Below are 25,300 nucleotides of genomic sequence, written 5' to 3' on the forward strand. Positions count from 1 at the left end.
CATTTGCCGTGTATTACCATTTACACATCCATTTTCAAAGCTGAAGAATATGAGTGTCTGCTTTGTTTATAGCCATTCCAAGTAAAAGTTCTTTGCAATTATATTTTAACTAATTTTACATAAGGCATTCCACACTGAACAACTAGGCTTAACAAATGTGTTCCTGAGTTTAATGTCAAATCAAGGCAAGAGGACTTAATAATTAACTTTGGCTAGAGATTTCAACTTTTTGTTGCCCTCTTTTCTGGTAAAAAGGGAAATGTGGGGGTGGGGAAATAGACATATTATGGATTAACATAGGTATCTCTATTTCTATTTTTTTACTACTTATTTTACTATTGCCCTTTACACATCTGAAGACTGTTGGTGTGAACATAAAAATATATTAAATTTGGTTCTCTCATAAAATGATTATTTCATATAAAAATTTAAGATATATATATATATATATATATATATATATACACTTAGGGTGTGTGTGTGTGTGTGTGTGTATATATATATATATATATATAGTGTATATATACCATGTACCCTAATTAAAAATGTAGCAATTGAATTAATCTTAAACGTCTAAAAATTTAATGCAAAAATGAGGTCAACTACAAGAGGTTAACATCCAAAATATATAAAGAACTTACACTCCTCAACACCCAAAAAGCAAATAACCCGATTAAAAAATGGGCAGAGGATATGAAGAGATAGTTCTCCAAAGAAGAAATTCAGATGGCCAACAGACACATGAAAAGATGCTCCACATCACTAATCATCAGGGAAATGCAAATTAAAACCACAATGAGATACCACCTCACACCAGTAAGGATGGCCAGCATTGAAAAGACTAAGAACAACAAATGCTGGCGAGGATGCGGAGAAAGGGGAACACTCCTACACTGCTGGTCAGAATGTAAGCTGGTTCAACCATTGTGGAAAGTGATATGGAGGTTCCTCAAAAAACTAAAACTAGAAAAGCTTTTCACCTGAGAATCCCACTCCTTGGAATTTACCCCAAGAATACAACTTCTCAGATTCAAAAAGACATGCACCCCTATGTTTATGTTGTGTCTATGCTGTGTCTATGTTGTTGTCTCTGCATCCATTCAAACACATTATCAAGCAGCAACAGTATGCAACCTGCTTTTTACACACCCATGGCTTTTTAGAATAGCCAAGAAATGGAAGCAATCTAAGTGTCCATCAGAGGATGAATGGATAAAGAAGAGGTGGTACATATACACAATGGAATACTATTCAGCCGTAAGAAAGAAACAAATTCTACCATTTGCAACAACATGGATGGAGCTGGAGGACATTATGCTCAGTGAAATAAGCCAGGCAGAGAAAGACATGTGTCAAATGATTTCCCTCATTTGTGGAGTATAACAATGAAGCAAAAGTGAAGGAACAAATAGCAGCAGACTCAGAGACTCCAAGAATGAGCTAGTGGTTACCAAAGAGGAGGGGTGTGGGAGGGTGCGTGGGGAGGGAGGGAGAAGGGGACTGAGGGGTATTATGTTTAGTCCACATGGTGTGGGGGATCACGGGGAGAACAGTGTAGCACAGAGAAGGCACATAGTGGATCTGTGGCATCTTACTACACTGACGGACAGTGACTGCATTGGGGTATGGGTGGGGACTTGATAATATGGGTAAATGTAGTAACCACATCGTTTTTTCATGTGAAACCTTCATAAGAGTGTATATCAATCATACCTTAATAAAAAAATGAGGTCAACTAAATTTTAAGGAACAGATACTCATTTAGCTTTTACCATTTTATAAGAAGCAGGCCAAACTTTTAAAACAGAAGAACTCATTGATATTATAAATCAAAGCAAGCAAGCATATTCCCTGCCATCCCTCCAGATTTACTTCACCTTCTGCATCAAGGAGCTACAAGAATGTATTCATTTTTAGAAAATAAACAGGGGAAAGGGAACTGCTTTCTCGAACACAACAAATACAGCTTCTGCTCCCAGGAATTTTGTCTAATTATACTCATTTGGAAATAAAAATTTCATTCAAGTGCACGCAGAAGTCATAGGCGTCTTCTCTTGCCCACTGAAATAATTTTGAGCGTGCTAGTCAATTCAGGAGCCTGAAATGGTTGTTAAATGTAAGCTACACGGGTGAGATGAAGCTGGGATGTAAACTCCAATCTCCCAGGATTGATTTAAAAAATACCTGGGTAGTTCCCCAACATTGAATTAATATGTACATATAATTTATATATATTATAAAAACTAAGTGTAGTTAAGATTCAAGGTTAGATGCACCAGAGAGCTTCCACAGGATACTTCCTTACAGCAGCTTTGTGGTGTCAAGTTTATAGAACTAAGAGCCAGATGCAACTTTCTGCTCTCAAACATCTGGATTACCCCATTTCTCCTTTTCCTGAGCTTGGAGCATGTAAAACAGTGTCAGTTTCTAGTTATCTCTGTGGCCACCATTCTTCTAGGTCTTGCCTCAGTCAGGTGACTCAGTTTCCAATGCTCAGAAGAAAAGCCCTTCTGGTAAGTTACTGCTTATTCTGGCTCCCCCATTAGAGCCACTCAGCAGTCAATCTCTACCTGGCTCAGAGTGTAAAGCCTTGACATCAACCAGTCACCTTGTGGGAAGGCTCAGGGTGGCCTCTCTTTCTGGAGAAAAGGAGATGTGAAGAGAAACCTCCATTTGATTGGACATCCCTTCCCAGCTTCTCACAACTCGTGGGCCTCATCGTGCTGTCTTCCACAGCAGCGGCAGTTTTTTCCTGAGTCCTTTCCCTTAACATACCCCCAGCTCTCCTAAACCCAGGGGTGCTAGGGGGCAGGTGAAATACTCTGATCCCTGGGAAATGGGTGACCACGCCACAGCTTTTGTTCACCCCCTTTGAAAACTTTTCCATGAAGGGTATCACAATTTGATTTCCTCCTTGACTCACTGATTACGGCTTTGGGACACCTAAAACGGCACCCACTCTCACTGCTCTCCTGAAATGTGATCGCAAAGGACTGGTAGGTAGTACTTTTTGGAAGACCATAGAAATTAAAAATGTAGTCTTTGGGGATTTTAAGTTAAAGGGTATCTTGCTCAATCCCAACTCAAATAGGGTAGGACAGAAGATAGCAGAGAATCGTGAACAAATGCACTTCAATGCCATCAGGAGGCCCATCCCACCAGTGACACCTGGTCTACTTGCACTGACCTCCCTCTTCTCCCCACCCTGGTAAACATGTTTACCTATTTTATAAATACTAGCCAACCGACTACCACAATAAATAAGTAGATCACCAGGCTTTATCCAATATAAATGTTTTTATTGAAGCAGCAGTCACATGACTTTATATCTAGCCTTTAGTTTAGGCGTGACAGAGGGAGCCAGACCTAAAAATGTTTCTTTTTGCACTAGGAGACATAACATGTTTACATACATCCAGTATTGGAAATGAGCGGATTGAAAACACATGTGTTGGTTACCTGGGAGGTACAGGCCCATTATTTGTGGTGTTCATTATTTTACAGATACTCCCAAAGACTATTAATAATAGGATGAAAGTTGAAAGAAAATACAGCTACACCAAACCATGAACACAGTAATCAAAGACAGCAGCTTATACACATTAAAAAAATTTGTCCCTTTCAAGGACGTTTTTTCAAAGCAGTGTCTGCAAAGCTTCCTTTACATCCAACCCAAAGGTTTCCAAGATGGAAGCTGCACCTCTTCAGATGATACAATGGAGTAAGGGCATTTGAAAGAACAAGAACTCATGTTCATATCTTGATTTTTGTAACAAAGATCCATTTTTCCCTAGTTGGAGGAACAGAGATGCTGATGTGACTACATACCATAGTGGCAAAATAGACAGGGTGAAGAAAAGAGGGTTGGGTACTGAAATAAAGACCACACACTTGTGAATTTTAATTTCATTTCCAGGCTAGCCTACTTTTTATTTAATGCAAATTACAGTACCAGTTAACTATTTCCAAACCAAGTCACATAGAACAAAAGGTATTTACAAGGGAATGGGGAAAGGGAAAAAAAACATTGAGCATACTTTTCACAAAAAGTTTATATTTAAAATGAAAAAAAATCAGTCACAGAGGCATTCAAGTAGTAATGTTATACAGGTTTTGCTTTTCCTTTATATCAAGACAGATTTGCACAAGTGTTTGCAATAGTTTGTATACAACCCACAGTCCTTTATATATATATATATATATATATATATATATATATATATATAAAATAAATTTTTAAATTTTTTTTTACGATGGAAGTGGTCACGCTAATTGTATGAGTACAGGCCCAAGTGATCCATCGGCAACACATTTATAAAAGCAAATTTTACAGGCAAGCACATTTTCAAACATCTGCATCTGCCTGTAGACAGATAATAGGAAAAAAACTTAAAAAATTAACACAAGGAAGTCTACTTTGTCAAGCTAACCCCCTATGTACTGGTTGTCATTTTGCTTTTATTGCAGAAGCGCAAAATGGAGCAACAAACTTGAATAAAAAGTCATAACCCTTGTGAAAATAACCCAAACCCCAGGGATTACTTTCAAAGCCTCTCAAACATAGACCTTAGTCTGAGACTCTACTCTGCTTCTAGTTGTCTCTTACTTTCAGTGGCTCAGGTTTCTACCAGGTAAGACAGATTTTACCGTGAAGCATGCTTAGTCTTCTCTACGGGAGAAAGTGTTCAGCTCTGTGAGTAGATGATCACTAACGTGAACAATAGGAATCAGATATAATTTTGGTTTAATACAAAGAAAAACCCCAAACTCCTGGGGATCTGGCATTGGCCAAACTTCCTCTGGAAGATTCCAAAGCTTAGTCCCTTAAAAAGGAAAGGGAAAAAGAAATGAAATGCCAGTGTCTTTATATCCACAGGGATAGAGAATATGACGGTCCTCTCAGAAACCTTTGCATTGGTGCAGACAAGATGACTGGTTTAGGCAGGCTTTGTTAAAACACAAACCAAAAACGTGTGTCTAAAAATAAGAGGACTTAAAATTACACATCACTGGGAAGAAGGTGCAGTCTTCTGCCTTGCTGGAATGAACACATGATGTTTCAAAAATAGCAACCTTTGGTTTGGTAAAGTTTTTTTCTTCTACTCAAAGACATCTTATATGAAGTACTTGGAGGCAAAAAAAATTTTTTTTCCTTCAAAAAAGGCCTTCATGATGGGCACACAGTAAGAAACTGACTTAAAAAAAAAACAATGAAATTGAACAGGGGTAGAGGTGGCAGTAGGAAGGGAATGGGCTGCGTTCCCTTGTTAAACAACAGTACTCTGTCAGCAAGGCTCCTGTGGTAACTGCAAGTAATCGCATGGTATCATTTTAGACCATGATGTAGCAAAACCTGGTACTATTAAGGAACTTTGATTTATAAAAACCAACTCTCTATCTCTCTCATTTAGGAGGGAAGTAGATAAAGTAGGAGAGAGAATGGAAGGTTCCTGGAATCTGCTGTTTATAAAAACCCATGCTTAGGACTTGGGGAAGAGATGAGCAAAATCTATTCTATTTGATATTCTCCAGCCCTAGGGCTTCCTGGAGCTATACTAAGTCCCTAGGCGGACTAAGTATGAAATGACACTGGTCACCACTACTGAGGAGGAAAATAAAGGCAGGGCTTGAATGAAATGAGATTAAGAATATCATTTCCTCTTTCCACTCCTGAGCATGGTATCACTGAAATAAACTGTCATGAGTGGGCTATTATTTCAAAGGGAAAGGGGTGAAACAGGGTGACATGGCTAGAGAAACCCATTACAATTTTAAAAATGAAAAACAAAAACAAAACCCGAACAAACACATGGAAGCGAAGGCACTCCAAACTATATAGATACACTATACATTGCTAGAGTTATTGTTACAATAATACAGGCCAGTACCTACTGTACAGTTAAAACTATATGGCTTTAAAAAGCTCGTCTACATTTTGTCTGATTATTAAACAGAATCACTGCCCTGAACAGTAACTTTTTGCTCATTAATAACAGTTCCTGGGTCCACATATTTACATACAAAACAATAAAACTTAAATTTAAAAACATTTAAAGAAAATATAATGTACAAGCTTGAATTTGGTGAGGAGCTTTTTATTATTATTATTATTTACAAAAAGATAGAGACCTGGATCTCACTTGTATGAGCTCTATGATCCCACCATGATCCTTGAGGAAGAAAAATCACACACCTCAGCCTTCACACACACACACACACACACACACACGCACACACACACGCACACGCACACAGTAAAATGAGAAAAGCATCTGACTTTCCTCTTCTTCTCTTCCCCCATTTATGGGATAGAGAAGTGTCTCCTAAAACAAGCGCAAATTTTTATGGACCCTAGCAAGTATGTTAAGTCCAGAGTGGTGTCCCTGTTCAAATGTTTGGCTAGGCAGTTTGGCCCAAGAGCAAGTCTATTTCTCTTTCAACGGACCTGCTGTTTAGATTCTTTATAAATTCTGAAAATGGTCTATCAAAGCCATTCCCTTTAGGAACTGACAAATACCCTTTGATTCAGATTTATTTCATATCTTAATTAGCAGTCAGTAGCTCATTATGAAAAGTAGAATTCAATTTGTTTGATTTGGTTTGACCAAGTGTGCCTCCTTTCTCCAGAACCAGAGGTTTGAAAAACCCCTTTTGTGGCTGAAGAGCTTATTCAGACAGTGAGGACAAGATGGCTTGCAGTTGCCTTTCTGGTATGGGGTCACTTCAGCAGGCAGGATGGCTCTCTTGGACAATCACATGCACTTGGTTAAGAAGCAGGACAGGGTGCTGGGACCTGCATGAGGGCCACCAGGAGACTCCACTTCCTAGTCACCTGGAGGGTGAGACCCCTACCTCGGCTGAAGATGGCCATGAGGGTGGAGGGAGGTGACACACAGTTATCAGATGACCTTGGAAGGTGTTGGGGAAGAAGCTGGTAGGAGGGAAAAGTGGCCATCACTTAAATGATCTTTAATGTGAAGTACAACTGATTGTGCCTTAAAGATTCATAGGTCAAGTAATGGCCCATAAGCACCAAGGTGACTAAGATTCATTTCAGAGTATGTAAGGCCCACAGAGATGTCAACCTTAAAAGTACAAAACAAACAAGTTGTGACAATCTATTACTTCATTGCAAACATGATCCTTCAATTCTCCTTGCTTTCCAAGGAATATTGCTTTTTCATCAAAACAGAGACGGGTTCTTATGCCGTTCACTGATACACAAAGGGAACAGACTCCTGACTGTGAGAGAAAAGAACAAAAACTCCTGACTGTGGGGGGGAACATTCTTCTCATGCTTCAACCGGTCAATTTTGATACTGTGGACAAAAACAAAAACAAAAGGCAGGACTGAGTCTATGTGTGTGTGTGTGTGTATATATACACACACACACACACACACACACACATGCATTTAATCAGCTTTCCTGTAAAGTCAGCAGGTGCAAGTAGTGACTGTTCATATCATTTTGATGTGTTTTTAATATTCCATCTAAAATCATAATGACCTATCTGACATACATTAATAAATAAAATTTTTAAAGCATGAGGTTAAAAAAAGCTGAAATACAGATTCTAGATTTGGATTTAAAACTAGAACTACAGGCAGAATGTGGCAATTTCTGCAAGCCCAATTTGCACTTAAAAAATATGAAAAAGAAATCAGTAGACTATTACAGTTCACATTATTTAACTGTATTGTCCTCTCGAGTGTATTTCCAAGGGAAGCAACTTCAGAAAATAAATGGTAATTCCATTCACAGCACTGAGATCTGCCTCGACCTGCCCCTTCCTCCAGGTTCCTCAGCTTTTGACTTCTGCAGCCAGAGTGGCTGCCTTACAATCCTTTTCAGTCTTCTCCTAGGTCACTAGCTTAAAACTGTACTGAGATTTGCAGAGAACTTTTGGTCAGTAAACAGATCCATCTGCAGAGCACACATGTCCCTCTCTTGCCAGCCCCTACATATGTTTCTTCACCACTAGCACTGATTAAGAGCACAACAAAATTTTATCAATGGAGAAGCTTCCCCTTATGGTTTCAAACTTTATTGATCTCCCTGGGTTATAAATGCTACACATTTCCTTCTGGTCTGCCACACCTGCTACCATGCCAAAGGCAAGTCTTCAACACCCGAGGATATGGATTAATTTTACAAGTGACCTTTAAGTCCCCACTGAATTACACCTGCTAAGCTCCCAACCAATTTCATGCTGTGCACCCAAAGTCTTACACTTGACTTTAAAAGAAAAGAAAGTTAAAAAAAACTTCAGCTCAGAACAAAGTCATCTTCTTTTGTGGAAGGGGCATGAGGCAGGAGTCCTGTTTTTAAAGTATACACAACAGCAGATTTCTGATACAAAAAGATTGTCGTGGGAGAGAGACTGTGTGTTCTAGTGCTCCGCATTAGCCCTCCCCACAACCCTTCCCATCCCCTGGGTCTCCCTCAAAGTGAGAATACAATGAGATTGGTTTGTATTTATAGATATTTTACAAGGTTAAATAAGAACAATAATAATAAAAAAATTGAACACTAAAATGAACAGGTTTTTTTTTCTCTTTTTAATTTTCTTTCCAAACGTGACCAGTGTTGCTGAGTGACACCCAAGTAACTGGTGGTTTTCCTGTGCAGCTGACTGCTTGGGACTGTTCAGGTAGAGTTGGAAGCTGATGCAGAAGCGGCGTTATTGGTCTGCCCACGGTCTCCAGCATTAGCATCTGCAAATCAAAAGTCCCAAGAGACAGCATGAGCAATGCTCTGACATCCTAAAGAGAAAAGAATACTGCCTCAACTACAGATGTGAACTGTGTGGTCTTCCAGGCTGTTATCTGGAATGAATGTTCCAGGCTGTTATCTGGAATGGCCAACACTATGAAGTCTGAATTTCTTTCTGCTTAGAGCTAAGTCCATGCTATGGCCTGGTCCTAGTGCAGGGAAGAGAGTGTCTTTGAATAAATTACAGACTCAAGAAGACAGGGATCATTCTGTCAAAGCTATTGCTAACAGCTGGGATTAGCAGTGCATGAGTACTCAGGTGGAGGTTGGAGTCTAGCGCACTTGCAAATAAATGAACAGTTCACAGCTGGAAAAACTTGCTAAAAATTCTGAACCATGTCACAATATGACATCTGCTTAAGTGGGTGAAATGGGTGGAGGCAGTGAAAGTAATATGGGTCAGTGTTGACAGACAGAAGCACTATGCATAAATCAAACTCAGCTGCTTGTTTTAAGGATAGTCCCTCTTCTTTATTCAAAGAAATGGAAAATAGACAATCAGCAAAAAAGAAATAGCCACTGCGGTACCAAAATGCTTACTCAATTCAATAAGCATCTTGAGTCAAACACCTTGGCACTGAGTTCACTCTGCCTAATCTTCTGGGAATATGCATAACTTTGTAACTGATGTTAACCTCCCTCAACTTTGTAACTGATGTTAAGCTCGATCCCCACTTTCTGAAGCCCGCTATTATTTCACAGCATCTGTTAACGTTTACATGGGTGTCTAACTGCGTCCAGATGGGCTCTCCACTGTGGGCAGGCAACCTGCTGTCTCAGTGCTGGTCAACTGCATCCTTGTCATCACAGGGCTTGGAATATGCTGCCAGGTAATTTTTCTCCCCAACACTTAGGCTAAGTCCTGAGCAAGAAGAGAGGTGGCTTGACTGGGATGGGCAACTTCCAAGAGCCAACTCCCTAGAAGTCACACTGCCCTTGGCCATAAGGGCTGGTGACACCAACAAGCGAGACCCAGAAGTTTTGTCTCTCTAGAGACTGTAGTTCGCCTATATTCTATGAGTAAACAATGTCATAGCTGAGTGCAAAGTTTGGTTTTTGGATCTTTCTAGTTGGAATTTTTAAATTACAGCCAAAAAACAAAAGACTCCAAGGACACACAAGGAACTCTTATGGATCAGCTGTTTAGTTTACCATTTCAATGGCCACTTTATAAAAACTACACTTCATTTCTAAATTCCTGATTTTCATGGTCTCAAATCAATCTGCTCTTATGTAAATTTAACAGCCTTTGTGGAAAAAAAATCTTAATTTGAATGCTTAGTTCATTTATTTTCTTCAAAACATCTATGGCTGTTTCTAATCCAATTTTCATGCAAGTAAGTGCAGATATGGCTTCATGGTCCATGCATTGGGTTCATACTACCCATGGCATAGAGTCACATTACCTCATTGCTATGACACATGCGTAAGTGGCAGGAGAGAGTATCAGATATAGAGCCTACTCTAAAAGCAGGTAAACAGCCCTTTCCAATAATCAGGGAATTTGTATGTCTCATGCTTTGCTGGTCTTTCTTGGATATGCTTTACTCTCAATAATCACCCATGTTCTGTGCATCAATAATAACACCAGTTCCTGTCCAGGCCACACGTTCCTATAAGCCTCTCTCAGGAAAAAGATCCACTTTTGTAATCTAGGCACAGGCTGCATTAAAAACCAGTCCAGAGAAACCCAAAAGGCCTCAGAACTATTTCAGAATTGTAATGTTCCTCATAAAACCAAGCTTATTGCAGCATTTCCTGTGCTTTGAAGGATAGTCAGAACCTATGCATGATCATCATCAAATAGCTCTTGTCTCTCATTTTCAGCATGTCAAAATGACAGGTAAAACTGTCACATTCTGGTCTTTCCCAGGACTCATCTGCTTGACCATAACATCAGCACATATACCAGCACTGTTAGCAGCTCTGGCCCTGGAAGCCATTAGCTCCATCAGCTGACATCCACCAATGCTCATATACATGGCAATCCAGCTCATTATGTTCATTTGCTCTTTGGCAAAATCCTACTCAGCCACTCATCTACAGATGTTGTTTCACTGGCTACTACCTGTGAGTTTAGGACATTCCCAAAACTAGTCTCTCCCTGCCTGGATAAATTCAAAGGTTGCTTGTATGATCATACCAAAAAGTACAAGCCTTTTATATGAGCATGTAACCAGAAATGATTCACCTTCTGAACAATAAAATTTGAAAAGACACTCATGCTCTTCAGGATTGAAATGTAATGATCCCTCATTTTTTTCTCTGAATTATTTCCAAATCACTTGTGAGTGGAATTTTAACGGCTTATTATTTTGATTACAAACATCCTTGATATCTAAAGTCATAGTACTATATTCATTCATCCAAGAAAAAGCAAAACACAAAAACACCTTTGTCTAATGCAATGAAATCTACTTAAAATCAAATTTTACATGTCCTTGCTGAGCAAAAAAGATTAGAGTTCTCTGTTTTTCAGAGGGAGAAAAGCAAAACAAAAGCTCAATAGTAGCTCAACAAACCAGCTGACTTATTGCCTGATCAAAGTCTTGTTGGTGCTGGCTCACTGTGCTTCCATTGCCAATTCTGTGACTTATTTTACACAAGTGAATTAATATGGGCTTTCTACAATACAAATGTTCACTAATTTTAAATTATGATGGATTGTCACTGTACTTGGATGCTTGCTGTAATTTCTGTAACTTTAATTTCCAAATACTTAAACAGTACTCTTTAAAAGCAGCAAAGCTCATTTGCTGCTCCCTCATTCCCTTCCCTTCACATTTGTACTGGTAAACTGGTGATACCTGGCATTATGATTAAAGGATAGCTAAGATCTTCTGATTATAAAGCATCCAACCCAACTATGAGCAATCAAAGGCTGTTCAGTCTTTATTTTTAGTCTTGAACTGCTCTTCTGAAATTTACATTGCCATATCTTTCTTAAATCTATCCAATTCCACAAATAGGAAGTATGAGACCTAGTTGTACAACTCAATAGCTGTGTGATGTGAAACAAGTTATTCAACCTTTCTACCCCTCAATTACCTTATCTGTAAAATGGTGCTAATACCACCTTCCTACGAAGTGTTTGTGCATAGTACCTGGCTTCTGGTAATTGTTCAATAACTAGAAAGGTAATAGAGACATCTAAAAATACATAAATTTATAATTTAGTGTGACTACAATAACCACCATCACCACCATAATAAATCTTACTAGCAAACCTTAGTGCCTACCAAGGTGCCAGACATCATACTAACAGAGTACATTGCATGTCCTTTAGTCCACCAGAAACCCCAAGAAATAGGTACAATTATTTCCCCCATTTTGCAAATGGGAAAATGGAGGTACTAGTAAGAGATTAAGTAATGTGCCCAATGTAGAAGAGCTAACAAGTGGGAGAGCTGAGCATTGGGAGAGCAAAGGAAGAGAATGATGACATTTATGCAGTAGGGGATAGCAGAAAAATTCCCTAGCAAAGAAAGAAAAGAGCATAGGGGATTTTCATTCAGACTTAACTTCTACATTGTCTACTGTGATTTCTAGAAGCCTATTTCTATTATCTAAAGGGGTTACTACCATTAAAATGGATCAGTAAGTTTTTGATAAGAATTAAGAAACTATAGTTATTTTATTTTTAATTTTCAAACAGTGTGTATGGGGTATACAGAAATACAAGTATTTTGGAAACAAATATAGAGCTGATATTTCACTGACTTCCAAGCTTCCTAGAAACCAATCCCCATTACTGCCTTTCTGGTGCTTCTTCAGAACCAACCAACCAACCAACCAACCAGCCAACCCAAGGTGCACCTGAAGGGGAATAAAGAGAGTAATCAGCTTTGGGGGAAGAGGGTATAATGTCATTCTTACATTTTGTGGTAGCCACCTTTCAAGAGGGCTCCAATGAGTTATGCCTCTTGGTGTCCATGCCCTAACGTAGTTCCCTCTCCCCAGTGAATAAGGATGACCTGTGCAACCAATAAAACATTGCAGAAATAATGGCATGTGACCTCCAAAGTTAGTAGGGAAGACTTGGTGGCTTCCACTTGGTCTTCGTTCTTGGATCACTTAGTTTAGGGGAAGCTAGCTGACACAATATGACACACTAAAGTAGCACCATGGAGAGGTACACACAGTGAGGGACTGAGGCTTCTTGCATACAGCCAGCACAGATTAGCTAACCACATGAATGAACCATCCTGGAGGTAGATCTTACAGTCCCAGGCAAGCCTTAAGATGTCAGCAACCCTGGCTGACATTTTGACTACAACCTCAGGAGAGACCCTGAACTAGAACCATCCAGCTGGGCTGCTTCTGAATTCCTGACCCACAGAAACAGTGTGAAATTATGTTTGCTCTTATTTTAAGCTGCTATATTTTGGGCTATCTTGATATGCAGCAATAGATAACTAATACATAGATACATGTCAAAAGAACTCGAATGCCAGTGAGGGTTTATGCTCATAAGCCAATGAGAGCACCACTGACCAAGTCTGGCTCTATCACTTTTGTACTAGATATGGCAAAGGGAATGTGTGCATGTATTTCCTGAAACCAATTTTATTCTGTGGGACTTCAGAGACAAAAATGCAATCTCACAGTGAAGTTCTAAAGTATCGATTCTCAACAGAGTCCACGAGGCTGTGATTTTTGTCCTAGAGTAAAAATTTTTTTTGCAAAATTCATATATGATAAACATATATTTTTCTAAAAGAGGATCCATTGTCCACCCCCCGCCCAACATCCAGATGCTCAGAGATCTGTAAGAGTCACTTGATAATCAAGTCATGGATTTGACAGGCAGCTGTCTCAATACTGAGGAAATTGCCCCACCTAGTTGCGTAGGTCATAAGCCAAAAATTCTCACCGTGATTCTTCAGCCTCCGTCTCTCCCTCCATACATCTAATGCATCAGATCATCAAGTCCTGTCTATTCTCTCTTTAAACGTGTCTGATCAAATGTGCAAATGCGGAGAGGAAGCAGAGTGAATGGAAGGTCCCACATTTTTATAAACTGTTGCCATATGGTTTAAATGAAAGAACAGTAGAAAAAAAGGAAACAGGTTGTGAGGAAAGGACAGAGAATGGCACAGGAGCCGGGGTCCCAGAGCCTCGGCCCCCATGAATCAATATTCCATAACTATGGGTCTATAAAAGGTAAAGTCTTCTAATTGATACATGTGTTCATTGTCTAGCCCAGCAGCAACGATGGAAATGTTCTATCTGCACTCTCTAATAGGGTGGCTGCTAGCTACATATGGCTATTTAAATTTAACTGAAATTATATAAAAATAAAAATTTAGTTCCTTATTTACCCTAAACATGTTTCAAGTTCTCAAAAGCTACAAAATGATTCAATTTTTAATATTTTTATTATTGGCATTTTAGTAAAAGTGTATTTCAGGTATTTCAAACAAATCCTTTTTGTGTTTTGCTTGTACTTTGTAAGTACATTTGGGAACTTAAGAGTATACTTTTATTTCCTTTATTATGCTTTCCTGAGCCTATTTTATGTGTTTCTATTCTTCTGCTATCCTCTTTCTATAACAGTTAAAAATGTCTCATGACAGTTCAACTCCTCTAAAAGATAAAATTTTGGCAGTCTAGGATATTAATACTGCATAGCTAACTCAGGATGCTCCTATTCAAGCTGTTCCAAGTGGAAATGCTTCTACTATAAAGCTGTCTTGAATCTTATAGTGTTATTAACTGACATATGAACTAACAACACCATTACTCACAGAGAATCAAAAGTATACCCTAAGCTTGCATCTACCTTGAAATCTTAATCTACACTAATGAACTCAAAGTATCACCTGTAAGAAGGACTCAATTTTCATTTATCAATTTATAATTGTCTACTATGATTTAGATAATTTCCAAGTGTGAGGGGGAACCCTATTCAGCAGAGCATCATCACCTCCCTCTTCATATTTTTCCAAGGAAAAGATGTGGCAGAAGACACTAAGGTGGCTTCAGTCATTTTAAAAACAGAGCTGAAATTCAGATGCCAAAGAGCCAACCAATCCACGAGAAAACGTGGTCAACAAGACTGTTTATATTTGATTTGTCTGGAGCAGAGAGGTCTTAGCAGGTGTGAACTCTGGGGCAGAGCACATGTTAATTAAGAGGCTTGGTTATTCGGGGCTGGGAACTGAAAGCCAAGGAGAAACAGAAAACATTTTCATCTTTTAAGTTAAAAGACCTAACTTAGGAATAAAGAATAACAAAAGGCATGTAAATGTAAGCAGATGACTTCAGGCAAGGAACTAAGGAACACTTGAACACCCTGGAAGAATTATAGGACATTCACCAACTAAAATCAGGAAGATTTTTCATTAATTTTGGAAGAATGGACAAAAACCCAGGTGAATTTTTTGACAACAGGAGAAAACAAGTTTTGCAGGAAAAGAAACAATTTTCTAGAAGTGATATTTAGCACTGCTCTGGTGAAAATAATTACTAAGCCAATTTGACTATAAGTATCTATATACAAACTTGCCAAGTGAACTTGAAACCCTAGCATGGGGTAAATACACCTCATTAGTGTCAGATTTGTGAAACTGGTATATGTAGATGAAAAGTCCATACTTTAAACACAGAGCCAATAGGAGAAATGGGTATAGCACTGTATATGATGAAGACACCCACGTTCTTTAGTCACCAAATTGGTAACTCCTAAAAATATACAAGTATGCACACAGATGTCACACCACCCCCACCTCCACTCTGAGCTGGCTATGTTAAGGTGATGGAGAAATGGAAAAATATGTGCACTGCCAGTGGACAGTACAACTGAGACAAGCTTTCTGGAAGGCAGTTGGACAATATGTATAGAAAATTTAATTATTTGTATCTTTTGAGTCAGCAATTCTACTGTTAGGCAGGAAAATAGATATTAGTAGGGTGGAGAGAGAATTAAGGCCAGTAAAGCCCCACTACAAGGGACTCAAAAAGTTAACCAGTTAAAACTAGAAACCCAGAAAAGACTCAGAGTTAATCAGTTAATCAGTTAAAGCTCAAAAGGTCAGGAGCAACTTGGCCTGGAATGTTTGAATATGCCCCAGATAAAGAAAAGTATCTGAGCACAGCCCATGTCTTCATTGTGTAGATTAGACCATTCATTGTAAGATTTACTTTAACCTGCTAAAAGGCCCACCTATAATCAGCATAATAAAGACAGGAAAGAATTCCATCCTAAAGCTAAAACTGCATTTTAAAACCCAAGAAGTTAAGAAGTAAGATTCTTTACATATTTTTTTTAGCAAACAGATAATAACTCAGCCCACCTTGTGGGCCAGGCAAGCAGTCTTGATTGATATGCTCCCAGACCAGGAAGTTGCTATCCTGGAAGGGAACCAGAGCAGTAAATTTCTTGTGTTAAGCATATTTTGCAGAATTAAATGAAGGACTGATAAGAAACTTAATGTCTCATCAAAGACAAACATATTGATATCACATAACAAGTCCACACCCCTAGCCCTTTATCACATTCCTGAAAAATCCTTAAAAGGGGGAACCCTCAACCTTTCAGTGTGCAATTCTCTCTGAGGTTGCCCGCACTTCGTAAGTGCATAACTTCGACTTTTTCCCAATCTTTCAGTGCACATCTCTCTCTCTGAGGTAGCCCACACTCTCCTTTCTCTCAGAGTGCACTTTCTCTCTGAGGTCTCCTGTACTTTTTCCTCTTTAGATAACTTAAAATAAAACTTCTACTTTGCTTCACTGCTGTGTCTTTGCCCTTCAATTCTTTGTTGAGGTAGGGACAAGAACTGAGGAAAATAAACAATGCCCCCCTAACACTTCTAAAGGGTGGGACACAACCCAAATATCCAAAAGAAAGGGATTAGTTAAATAAATTAATGGTACAGTCTTAGAATACCAGTTTAATACTATATATTCATACATCCCACCCCCCAAAATAGCATAAGCCCATTTAAAAAACAAAAACCATGTGTCTCCCATTATAATACATAGTCCAAAATACAGAATAATGTTACCTTTGACTACTTTTAGAGTTGAGAATATGGGAGATTTTTATTTTCTAAAATAAATATACATGTTTTAACAGAGAAAAATCCCTATTTTATTTTTAAAGCTTTATACTTTTATGAAATTCCACATACATTTGGGTTAAGATAAAGAGAAGCCTGAGAGGTCAGAGCTAGGAGGAGGAACACCTGAGGGCATACACTGTAGATTCTACAACTAGATAGGATATGACTACAACTTTCCCAATGAACACTGTAAAAGTGGCATAGAGGAAAAGGATGATAGTGCTTGGGGAGAGGATGAAGGGATGGTGATTGTTATTTTAGGAAAGTAAGCATTTGACAAAAACACTGACTTAATTTCACATTTCATTCTCTCAAAATCAGTGGAAACAAATAAACAATGGGAGATACTATTTTGGGGTTAATTCTGCCCAACTAGAAAGAACTGGTTGGTGATGTAAAAGATGAAAGGAATTCTGGGGTAAAAATAACCACCAACTATTTTATAGTAAGGAAAAGGGGACCATGGCCCTGGTTAAATGTGCACAATGACTTTAGAAAAATGGATTTCAAAAGTTCAGGGAACAAATAGGTATGATTTTTGTGGCCAGAGTCTTCAAAAGGGGCTAATAACTGACAATAAATAGAAAATATAAATATGTAAAACAAAAACATAAAACAAAATATGTAAAACAAAAATATATTTAAGCCCCCACCCAAATTCTGATCAAGCAATTGCAAATAATCTCAGTGCCGAGTAAAGGGAGAAAAGAACCAAAGAAACCAACTAAAAAGGTTTTCTCTTATGAGCTCAAAATTTTAAGAATATATAAGTTTAAGTAGAAGGGCACATTTCTAAAAAGAATAGAAAACAACGTGAACCTCTTAAGAACAGGCCAGATTTGGTTTGAATAAGGTAATAATAGCAAAAGGTTTCAAATCAAGACCAAGGAAATTTAAGCCCCCTGACCAGTTAAGAAGAAATGACAGACCTTGTCCAACTCCTATCATGATTCCCTTTTCTGTTAGAAGGGTTTTCAACCTGGAAAGGATATAACAAAAGTCCTAATAAACAAAATGTAGCCTAAGGAAGGTGAGGGCTAATCTACACATTTTAAATGTCTTTAAACCCAGAATCTACAGTCCAAGAAACAAATGCTAAAATAGAAACAGTTTAATTTCCATCTTTGATAAAGTTTTTGATGGAAAAATACTGAAAGTTTTTCTTGACAACGGCAAAGCATTTTAAAAGGTTTTTCTTAACATTATTATATAAATGAGTATGTTGGTCTATAACTAAGCAAAGAATGAAAAGAGTAACGAATCACTCAGAGACCACCATAAGAATAATCTCTCATAAACCGTGGCTAATCCCATTTAATTTATTTTATCAGTAACTGAGTTAGACAAAGGCAAAAAAATCTCTAGTAGGCCCTACCTCTACTCAATTGCTTGGATAGAGGTAAAAAAAATCCATGTTTATGAAATATGCAGATGACATTATAATAGTATGGAAAACCCAACAGCCTGACACTTAAGAACATATTCAGGATTAGGATTTAGAATTTCATTAGTGTAAAGGGCACATTAGATATCATTAAAATTTGAAGGACTTTTGCATGTAAGGATTGGGTTGGCTGTTTATAACCCCAGAGTAGGGATGTTGAGTGGAAGTGTAAGGGGACAAATGTCAGGATGAAAAAAAGGATAAACTTTCTCACAGAGTGATAAAAAGATGGGATATGTTTGTTCTCACAGTAATAATGAGTTTCCATTGTTCATTACTCGTATGCATAAACATGGGATAGATGACTAGTTCTCAGTAAATAATGAGAGAGGTGAACTGCAATAATGAGAGAGGTGAGCAGTTTTCAAATTTGTTTTAATAGAACCATTGCACTGAAAGAAAACTTACTCAGAAGACTGATATACAACAGACAGAGAAAATTTCTCTAGTTGAAATTCCTACCACATCTCACACTTAATTCATCTGGCACTGGACCAGATGATCTCTAAAGTGGTTCATATTTTTTAATTAAAAAACTACAATTTATCAGGATTTATTATTCTATATAATCTAAATCTCCCAGACACTGAGGTGTTCTGAAGAAAATTTAAAAAGAATGTGAAAGTTTTTGAGGAAAACAAAATCAGCATCCATACCCACTAATTTAGCACTACTCTTCTATTTGCATATTTCTCTTGTCCCTTTCCACATGCATACCACGCATTTTAGCAGTTACAACATGGAACATAAGAATTTTAGATTTTCTCCACATAAATTAAGACTGGTATTTCCACATGTCTATAAACTTCATAATCATTGTTTTTTTATGGTTACATAAAAATGGAGATTCCATAATGTACTGGAAGAATTTTCTAGTGTTGACCATTCATATCAGATTGGTTCTCCTTTTTGTTGTCATATAATTATTCCTATTCATATCTCTGAACATGGTAGCTTCTTTTCTTCTGTCAGATGTATCCTGAATTTAAGATCCTTACAGTGGGATTAGTGAATAAAAAGTATGGACTTTGTTGGGTCTCATTAATATATATAATAAAGCTTTCCAAGAGGTCACCTTGGAAATCAGTTCACCTACAGTTACTACCTGAACTTTGAATACAACACTAGCTAATAAGCACTTTACATACTTTACATCTTAACATCTCACAACTCTATGCAGTAGATATTTACAATTCCTGTTTTATGGATAAAGAAATTGAAGCTAAGAGAGACAACAGAGAGTATGTATAGTTCTATTAAATTCTATTAAAGAATATATCAGACCAAATTCTTATTTAAAATAAATATACACATAAACATTTATTTATTAAATACAGGCAGCTGCTAATGTCAGTCAATCCCTTCACCTATATCAGCATTTCCTTGGGTATGTTTGGAGACATACTTAGCTCTCACAACTTTGGCTCCAAAGGAAACTATTTTCCTTTAGTTATACTGTGGTGTTATGCCTTTGGCTTACACTCAGGGACATTTCAAAAAGTATCAATGTGAAACTCACTACTATATTTATTGTTGGAATGGTGATGACAACTTCATTTAATGTATTTCTTACAGTACCAAATTCAAGGTCCTAGGGAGAAATACTTCTCAGGGCCAGAAACAGTGTACTTCCCCTAAGCCACTGTGTGCTTTTAATCTAGTGAACAATGGGCAATTTTAACAGATAACATTTATTTATTTACCTTAGCCACTAGGAAACTCAGAGCATATGTGAAATTCTCTTTGATAACTAGTAACTTAAAATGATCAAGGCATGTGTTTCTTTAATTTAAGCTCTGCCCTCAGCCTACCATTCCTCTATTAAATTCCTCATATTCTGATTTACTTCTACATCAAAGTAAACTCTCAGGATCAGTCTAACATCAGTTCCAGTATTTATGTTGAAATTTGATTTCAACACCCATAAGCATAAATATATACATATATAGCAATGAAATATTTTTTGGCAACTGCTGTAACCTGTATCAAAGCAACATAAAAATTAGGTCACACTAGGCTCCTACTGGGCAGACAATTTGCTCCAAAACCTTAGTTTACATTAACTATTTACTGTTTCACATTAAGAAAATCATTTAAAATTAGTCAAAAGTTACTAGTCATAATTCTCATTTCATAGTGTAAAGAAATTCTAATAAAACTCCTGGAAACTAGCTCAACAAGTAAATGAGTTAGTTCAGAGTTAGGGCCTATTTCATGTTTTGAAGAATCAAACTAGCCTAAGCCAGTGATTTATTGAGTTCTGTAACAGCTCATCTAAGCAATTCTGTTTTCATAGTTAAAAAGAAACTATTTTTACATTTAATATATTTAAAGCATATTCCAGTACATGTTTGCTTTTTACATTACTCTAGGAGAGAACTGCCATCACTTACAAATTTAGAAAATTATTAAGACGCTAGTAAAACTAACTTCAAATGACTTTCTCGTGGTAGCATACGCTGATGGAACCACAACTAGCAGACAGACCCTTCTTTCTAGATTTTTTTCTGGAATGAAGGCAGGATATGAATGTTTTCAGTATTTGCAATGTTCTAGAAGACTAAGATTGGACAGGAACAAACAACTCTGTCAGGTAACAGGAGATGGATTTTGACCTTACTATTGTATGCTAAGAATTATTAACGAATGATTTTATCTCCTGCAGTACAAATGCCCTTAGGCAAAAATGGGTCTGAGCCAACTCAGATCAATATAATAGATAATTTAATGAAAAAGGAGCCAGCTCCTGACATCTACTTTTTGTAGGGAAAAAAAAGCACACCAAGTTCTGAGCCCAACTGTATTATTGTATTTTTAACTTCATTTTATACAGCATCCAGCCATTCTTCAGAGGACCTTCAATTCAGTCAGGGGTTGGGTGTTTTCAGAATATCTGTATTGATAGTCATTCTCATTAAATCAGGCTCCATAGGCCAGCAGTACACCTGGGAGACCAAGTGGGTGTATGTTTTTTTATTTGGATAGACAGTATCTAGTCACATTCTGATTAGATCTTACTTTAGGGTGTCTGCATTGCAGTTTTAGCTCTTTCAAATGATTAAATTATGCCAATCTGTATTTTATAACTATTCTTGAAAATCTGCCTCTCCAGTATACTAATATAACTTACATTCAGGGTGATGGAACTAAAATGAATTATCTTCAATAACATTACATTTATATAGGTTGTTTTCTGCTGTAAGCATCTCCTTTGATATATATTAATCAAGAAATCATATGGAAAGCCTTTTAAAATAACAACTAAGGTAAAAGAATTTAACATTATAATAAGATATTTATACCTTATATGTAAAGTATTTATGTGATCCTTTTGTTTTGTGCTTTTTAGAAGTATAGAACTATTTTACTTACATTTATTCATTTGGCTGTGCTATGTTTTTGATTCTTGGAGGTGTTAATGTTCAAATGCACCAAATAAAATAAAATGGAGGTAATCTTGTCTTTTATAAAAAACTATGTTTTTTATAGAAGAAACTTAAGTGTTCTCACCTGAGGCTGCTGTGGCATTTGTAGGGGTGGAAGCAGCTGCTTGGATCCGAGCATGAGGAGGAATAAGGATAGTAGCTAGAGGTGGATTACTTGACAGCTCTAAAGAAAAGGTAAGACATATACATTAGAGCCCACTTAAGTTTGAATGTGATACTACTTTATTAGTAACAACAAACATCGGATACTACATTAAAATACTGGTTTAACAGAAAAAAAATATATGATAAAACTACATCTGAAACTATAATCAAGAGAAAGGCTACAGAAATGTGAACCTTAACAAAGGTACTATGTATGAAAATTAAAATATGTCTGAGGACTAAAGATGTCTTGGAGAAAGATGTTGTTTAAAAGTTTGAGAATAAGCATATTAATAAGGTATTTTCATCTTTCATTAACTTAAATATACTAGGTTTTCCCATGCTGTTTGACAATATTTGATTGCAGGAATCGAGTGGTGATGTCACAGAAAAGAGAACATGACTGTAGTATCTGTGTGTCTGCATGAGTAACTGCATGTGCAGACCAAGCTACCTGTTTATAAGCCAATGGCAGATAAGGTCTATCCAAAACACTAGTGGAAAAAGGATTTAACAAAAATAGTTTTAAAGTCTTATTGCTTCTATTAAAGATAAGAATGTCTTTATTCAATTCTATTGAGCTTTTTAACTCAGTTAAGATTGTTCTTTCTATAAATTTTAAATAGGCTTTTTACTTGCGTGTGGAAAGTTTCCATCAACTGTACACAGACTTTTTTTTTAAAGACCCCAGTTCTGTATATGAGCATTAGGAAATAATTTTAAAATGATATTGGATCTAATGATGTGGACAGTAAGAAGTGGTGGTGAACTTGTACATGTAAGCACCTGGTGTGAGCTTTAGGTAAGATGACTGTTCTCCCAGTCTTCCCTGGTTAACCGTGGTTTATTCTTGTTATTCTAGCAGTTAATCAGCAAGTGTTCATTTCACTCTAATAATCACAATTTGAAGGAACAAGTATATGATCGTATAACTACAGGAAGACATTATTCTCTGAACTACAGCATACATTGTGACAATTCAGATATGGCACAGAATAAAAAAAGGAGATTGAAAAAAATCACAGTAAAATTCATGTAACACAAAATTAACCATTTTAAAGCATATAATTTAATGGTATTTAGTACATTTACAATGTTGTACAACCATCACCTCTATCTAGTTTCAAAACATTCTCATCACCACAAAAGGAAACCTTTAAGTAGTCACTCCCCATGTGTCTCTCTATCCAGCCCCTAAGCAAAGGAAGTATGTTTTAATGCAGTAGCTTAAAAGTTTTATTTGGTGTAAAGCCCCTCTTAATACTGACTTGTCAGTTTGGTATCTAAGTATTTAAATTTTGAAATAAATTAGAAACTAAATGATCCCAGATTCTGGTAAAAAGAAACAACAAGCAGACATCAAGATTCGTGAAAAATGAATGGGAGGAAAAGCTTAAAACGAAGAGAAGTTTATTTGTATCTTTTCCTCTTAAAAGAAAAGACTGGGAATCTTTTTAATTGTTTTGTGAACTTTATTACAAAATAATTTAAAAATGATATTGGATCTAATGATGTGGACAGTAAGAAGTGGTGGTGTGCTTGTACATGTAGGCATCTGGTGTGAGCTTCTCTGGGAAAACAGCTGGAAAACCACCACCCTGATGATTAGGTTTGAAGACATGCTGTTTTCTCATCATCGGCTTATTAATAACTGTTTTGGTTCTCACTGAGGAATAGGAAGATTCTAATGTTTTATTTCAAGTCAGTTCAATTTTAACCTACAATCTTGTACCTAGGAAAGCAAGAGAATCCCAATTACCATGGCTGATGACTTTATGGCTCTAGGAATAAAATTAGAGCAGGATGGGGCAGTTACTATCATTAACCTAAAAAAGTCAGATTTGCCATCCCAAGTAAGATTAAAATCTGCTAAAACAGAAAGGCTTCTTTAAAATCCATCTATTCATCTGCCCATCTAGACTCCCATCCATGTAAAAACACTAAGCATGAAACAGTGTTAGGTCCCAGGACAAACAGAGAAAAAGTAATTGTCTTTCATCTACAGAAATAGAAAATGGAAGGACAACTGCACAAGCTGGCAAGAAAGGTATTCAACCTACTCAGGATAGGAGCATTTTTAAATTAAGAGAGCTCTATGACTAAATGCCCAACATCTAAAAGAAAATCTTAAAAAGGAAAAGATGGTCAGAGGTTTAATATAAGATATTTTGACAAAGCTACTTATAAGATAAACTTTAAAATAAACTGGATTATCAGTGGTCTGTGGTCACTTTACTTACCATGCCACCCATTTTCTCCGATTCATTTAGTCGTTTTTATCAAATCACCTATCTTTTTGTGTGCTCAGTTGAGGGAACATGGTGCTTTTGTTTTTCATATATATATAAATATGTATTTACACACACACACACACACACATGCACGCACGCACGCGCGCCGGGCTTAAAAACAGCAATCCTCTTTATCCCTAGGTAATAATCAGTCATTTTGGCCTTGGGTAAGGAGAGAGGGGTGATTACCGAAAGAAAAGAAGGGGAAAAGTGAAGAAAATAAAGAGGCAAGAAAAGGAAAAGCTATGAGACCCTGAAGGCTTTGCCACATCTGAAGACACAGGAGAAAGTAAAGTTCACAAAACAATGAAAAAGATTAGGTTCTTATAAAGTTGCCAGTGAGTGTGGGGTGGCGGGAGGCTGGGGGAAGGATTTTATGAACCCTTTTTGAGTCAAACATCCTAAGAGCTAAGGAATTCTGAACTGGACAATTAGAGTTCTACCTCTCTCCAACCTCTCTATGCCATTGTCCTCCTTATCTTCCTTAAATAACAGGCATTCCTTAAGGTCCACTGCTTTCCATCTATTAGCTCTTCTCAACTTCAGACAGCTTGCTAATTATAGCTTTTGCCTGTGAATGAGGAAGTATCCTTGTACTCTTGCTATGGTCGTGTTCTGTAGTTTGTCCCTTTTGTGGCGGGAGGCTATGGGCACTTCTTTGTGGCTATCACAAGTTCAAAATGGCTTGTAACAATTTCTTGCTTGTAACAATTACTACATAATCCCAATCTCCCTGTCTATCCATGACAATGAACAGTAAGGAAGTAAAGGCAATGAGTATGGATACAAATGGTGGTGAAAGAATGCAAAAAAAGGATGACATTTTGGAGGATAGAAATAGCAAAGCAATAGAACTTTTCAGGATCAGGGAGAGTGCATGCATTCCTAAAGGCACAGAAGAAGGAGTTAGAAGAATTGAAAATGAAAAGTAATGTAGTATTTATTTACTGGAGATGTGGGCCAGGCTTGAGAGTAGGGAGATAATTAGGGAACAAGAATGTACAGAATACTGAAGTGAGGCCAGCTGTGGAGAAGTGTGAGGTGGGAAGTACAGGAGAGACCATGCTGCCTCAGAGATGTGGCTCAAAACAACACGGCAACAGGGTCCAGAGGCTTCAGGGAAGTTGATGTGTGATAA

At 37.3% G+C, this 25,300-nt stretch overlaps 1 protein-coding gene across 6 annotated transcripts in view; it reads right to left on the reverse strand.

The window, feature by feature from the left end:
• Positions 1-8,539: 8,539 nt before the first annotated feature.
• Positions 8,540-25,300, reverse strand: part of GSK3B (glycogen synthase kinase 3 beta) — a 229,100-nt gene continuing 212,339 nt past the window's right edge. For 3 of the 6 annotated variants that reach the window (XM_057503018.1, XM_036883495.2, XM_036883496.2), the window contains 2 exons: positions 21,792-21,890; positions 8,540-8,716 (listed from right to left, as the gene is read on the reverse strand). In XM_057503018.1, coding sequence (XP_057359001.1) covers positions 8,649-8,716; positions 21,792-21,890 — 167 coding nt within the window. In that variant the 3' untranslated portion in view covers positions 8,540-8,648. Of the gene's footprint in view, positions 8,717-17,766; positions 17,817-21,791; positions 21,891-25,300 lie in introns of all 6 variants that reach the window. The other 3 variants (XM_057503020.1, XM_057503023.1, XM_036883498.2) reach the window with 2 other exon arrangements.

The sequence above is a fragment of the Manis pentadactyla genome, chromosome 1 (genome assembly GCF_030020395.1).
Source record: "Manis pentadactyla isolate mManPen7 chromosome 1, mManPen7.hap1, whole genome shotgun sequence".
Classification (NCBI taxonomy): domain Eukaryota; kingdom Metazoa; phylum Chordata; class Mammalia; order Pholidota; family Manidae; genus Manis; species Manis pentadactyla.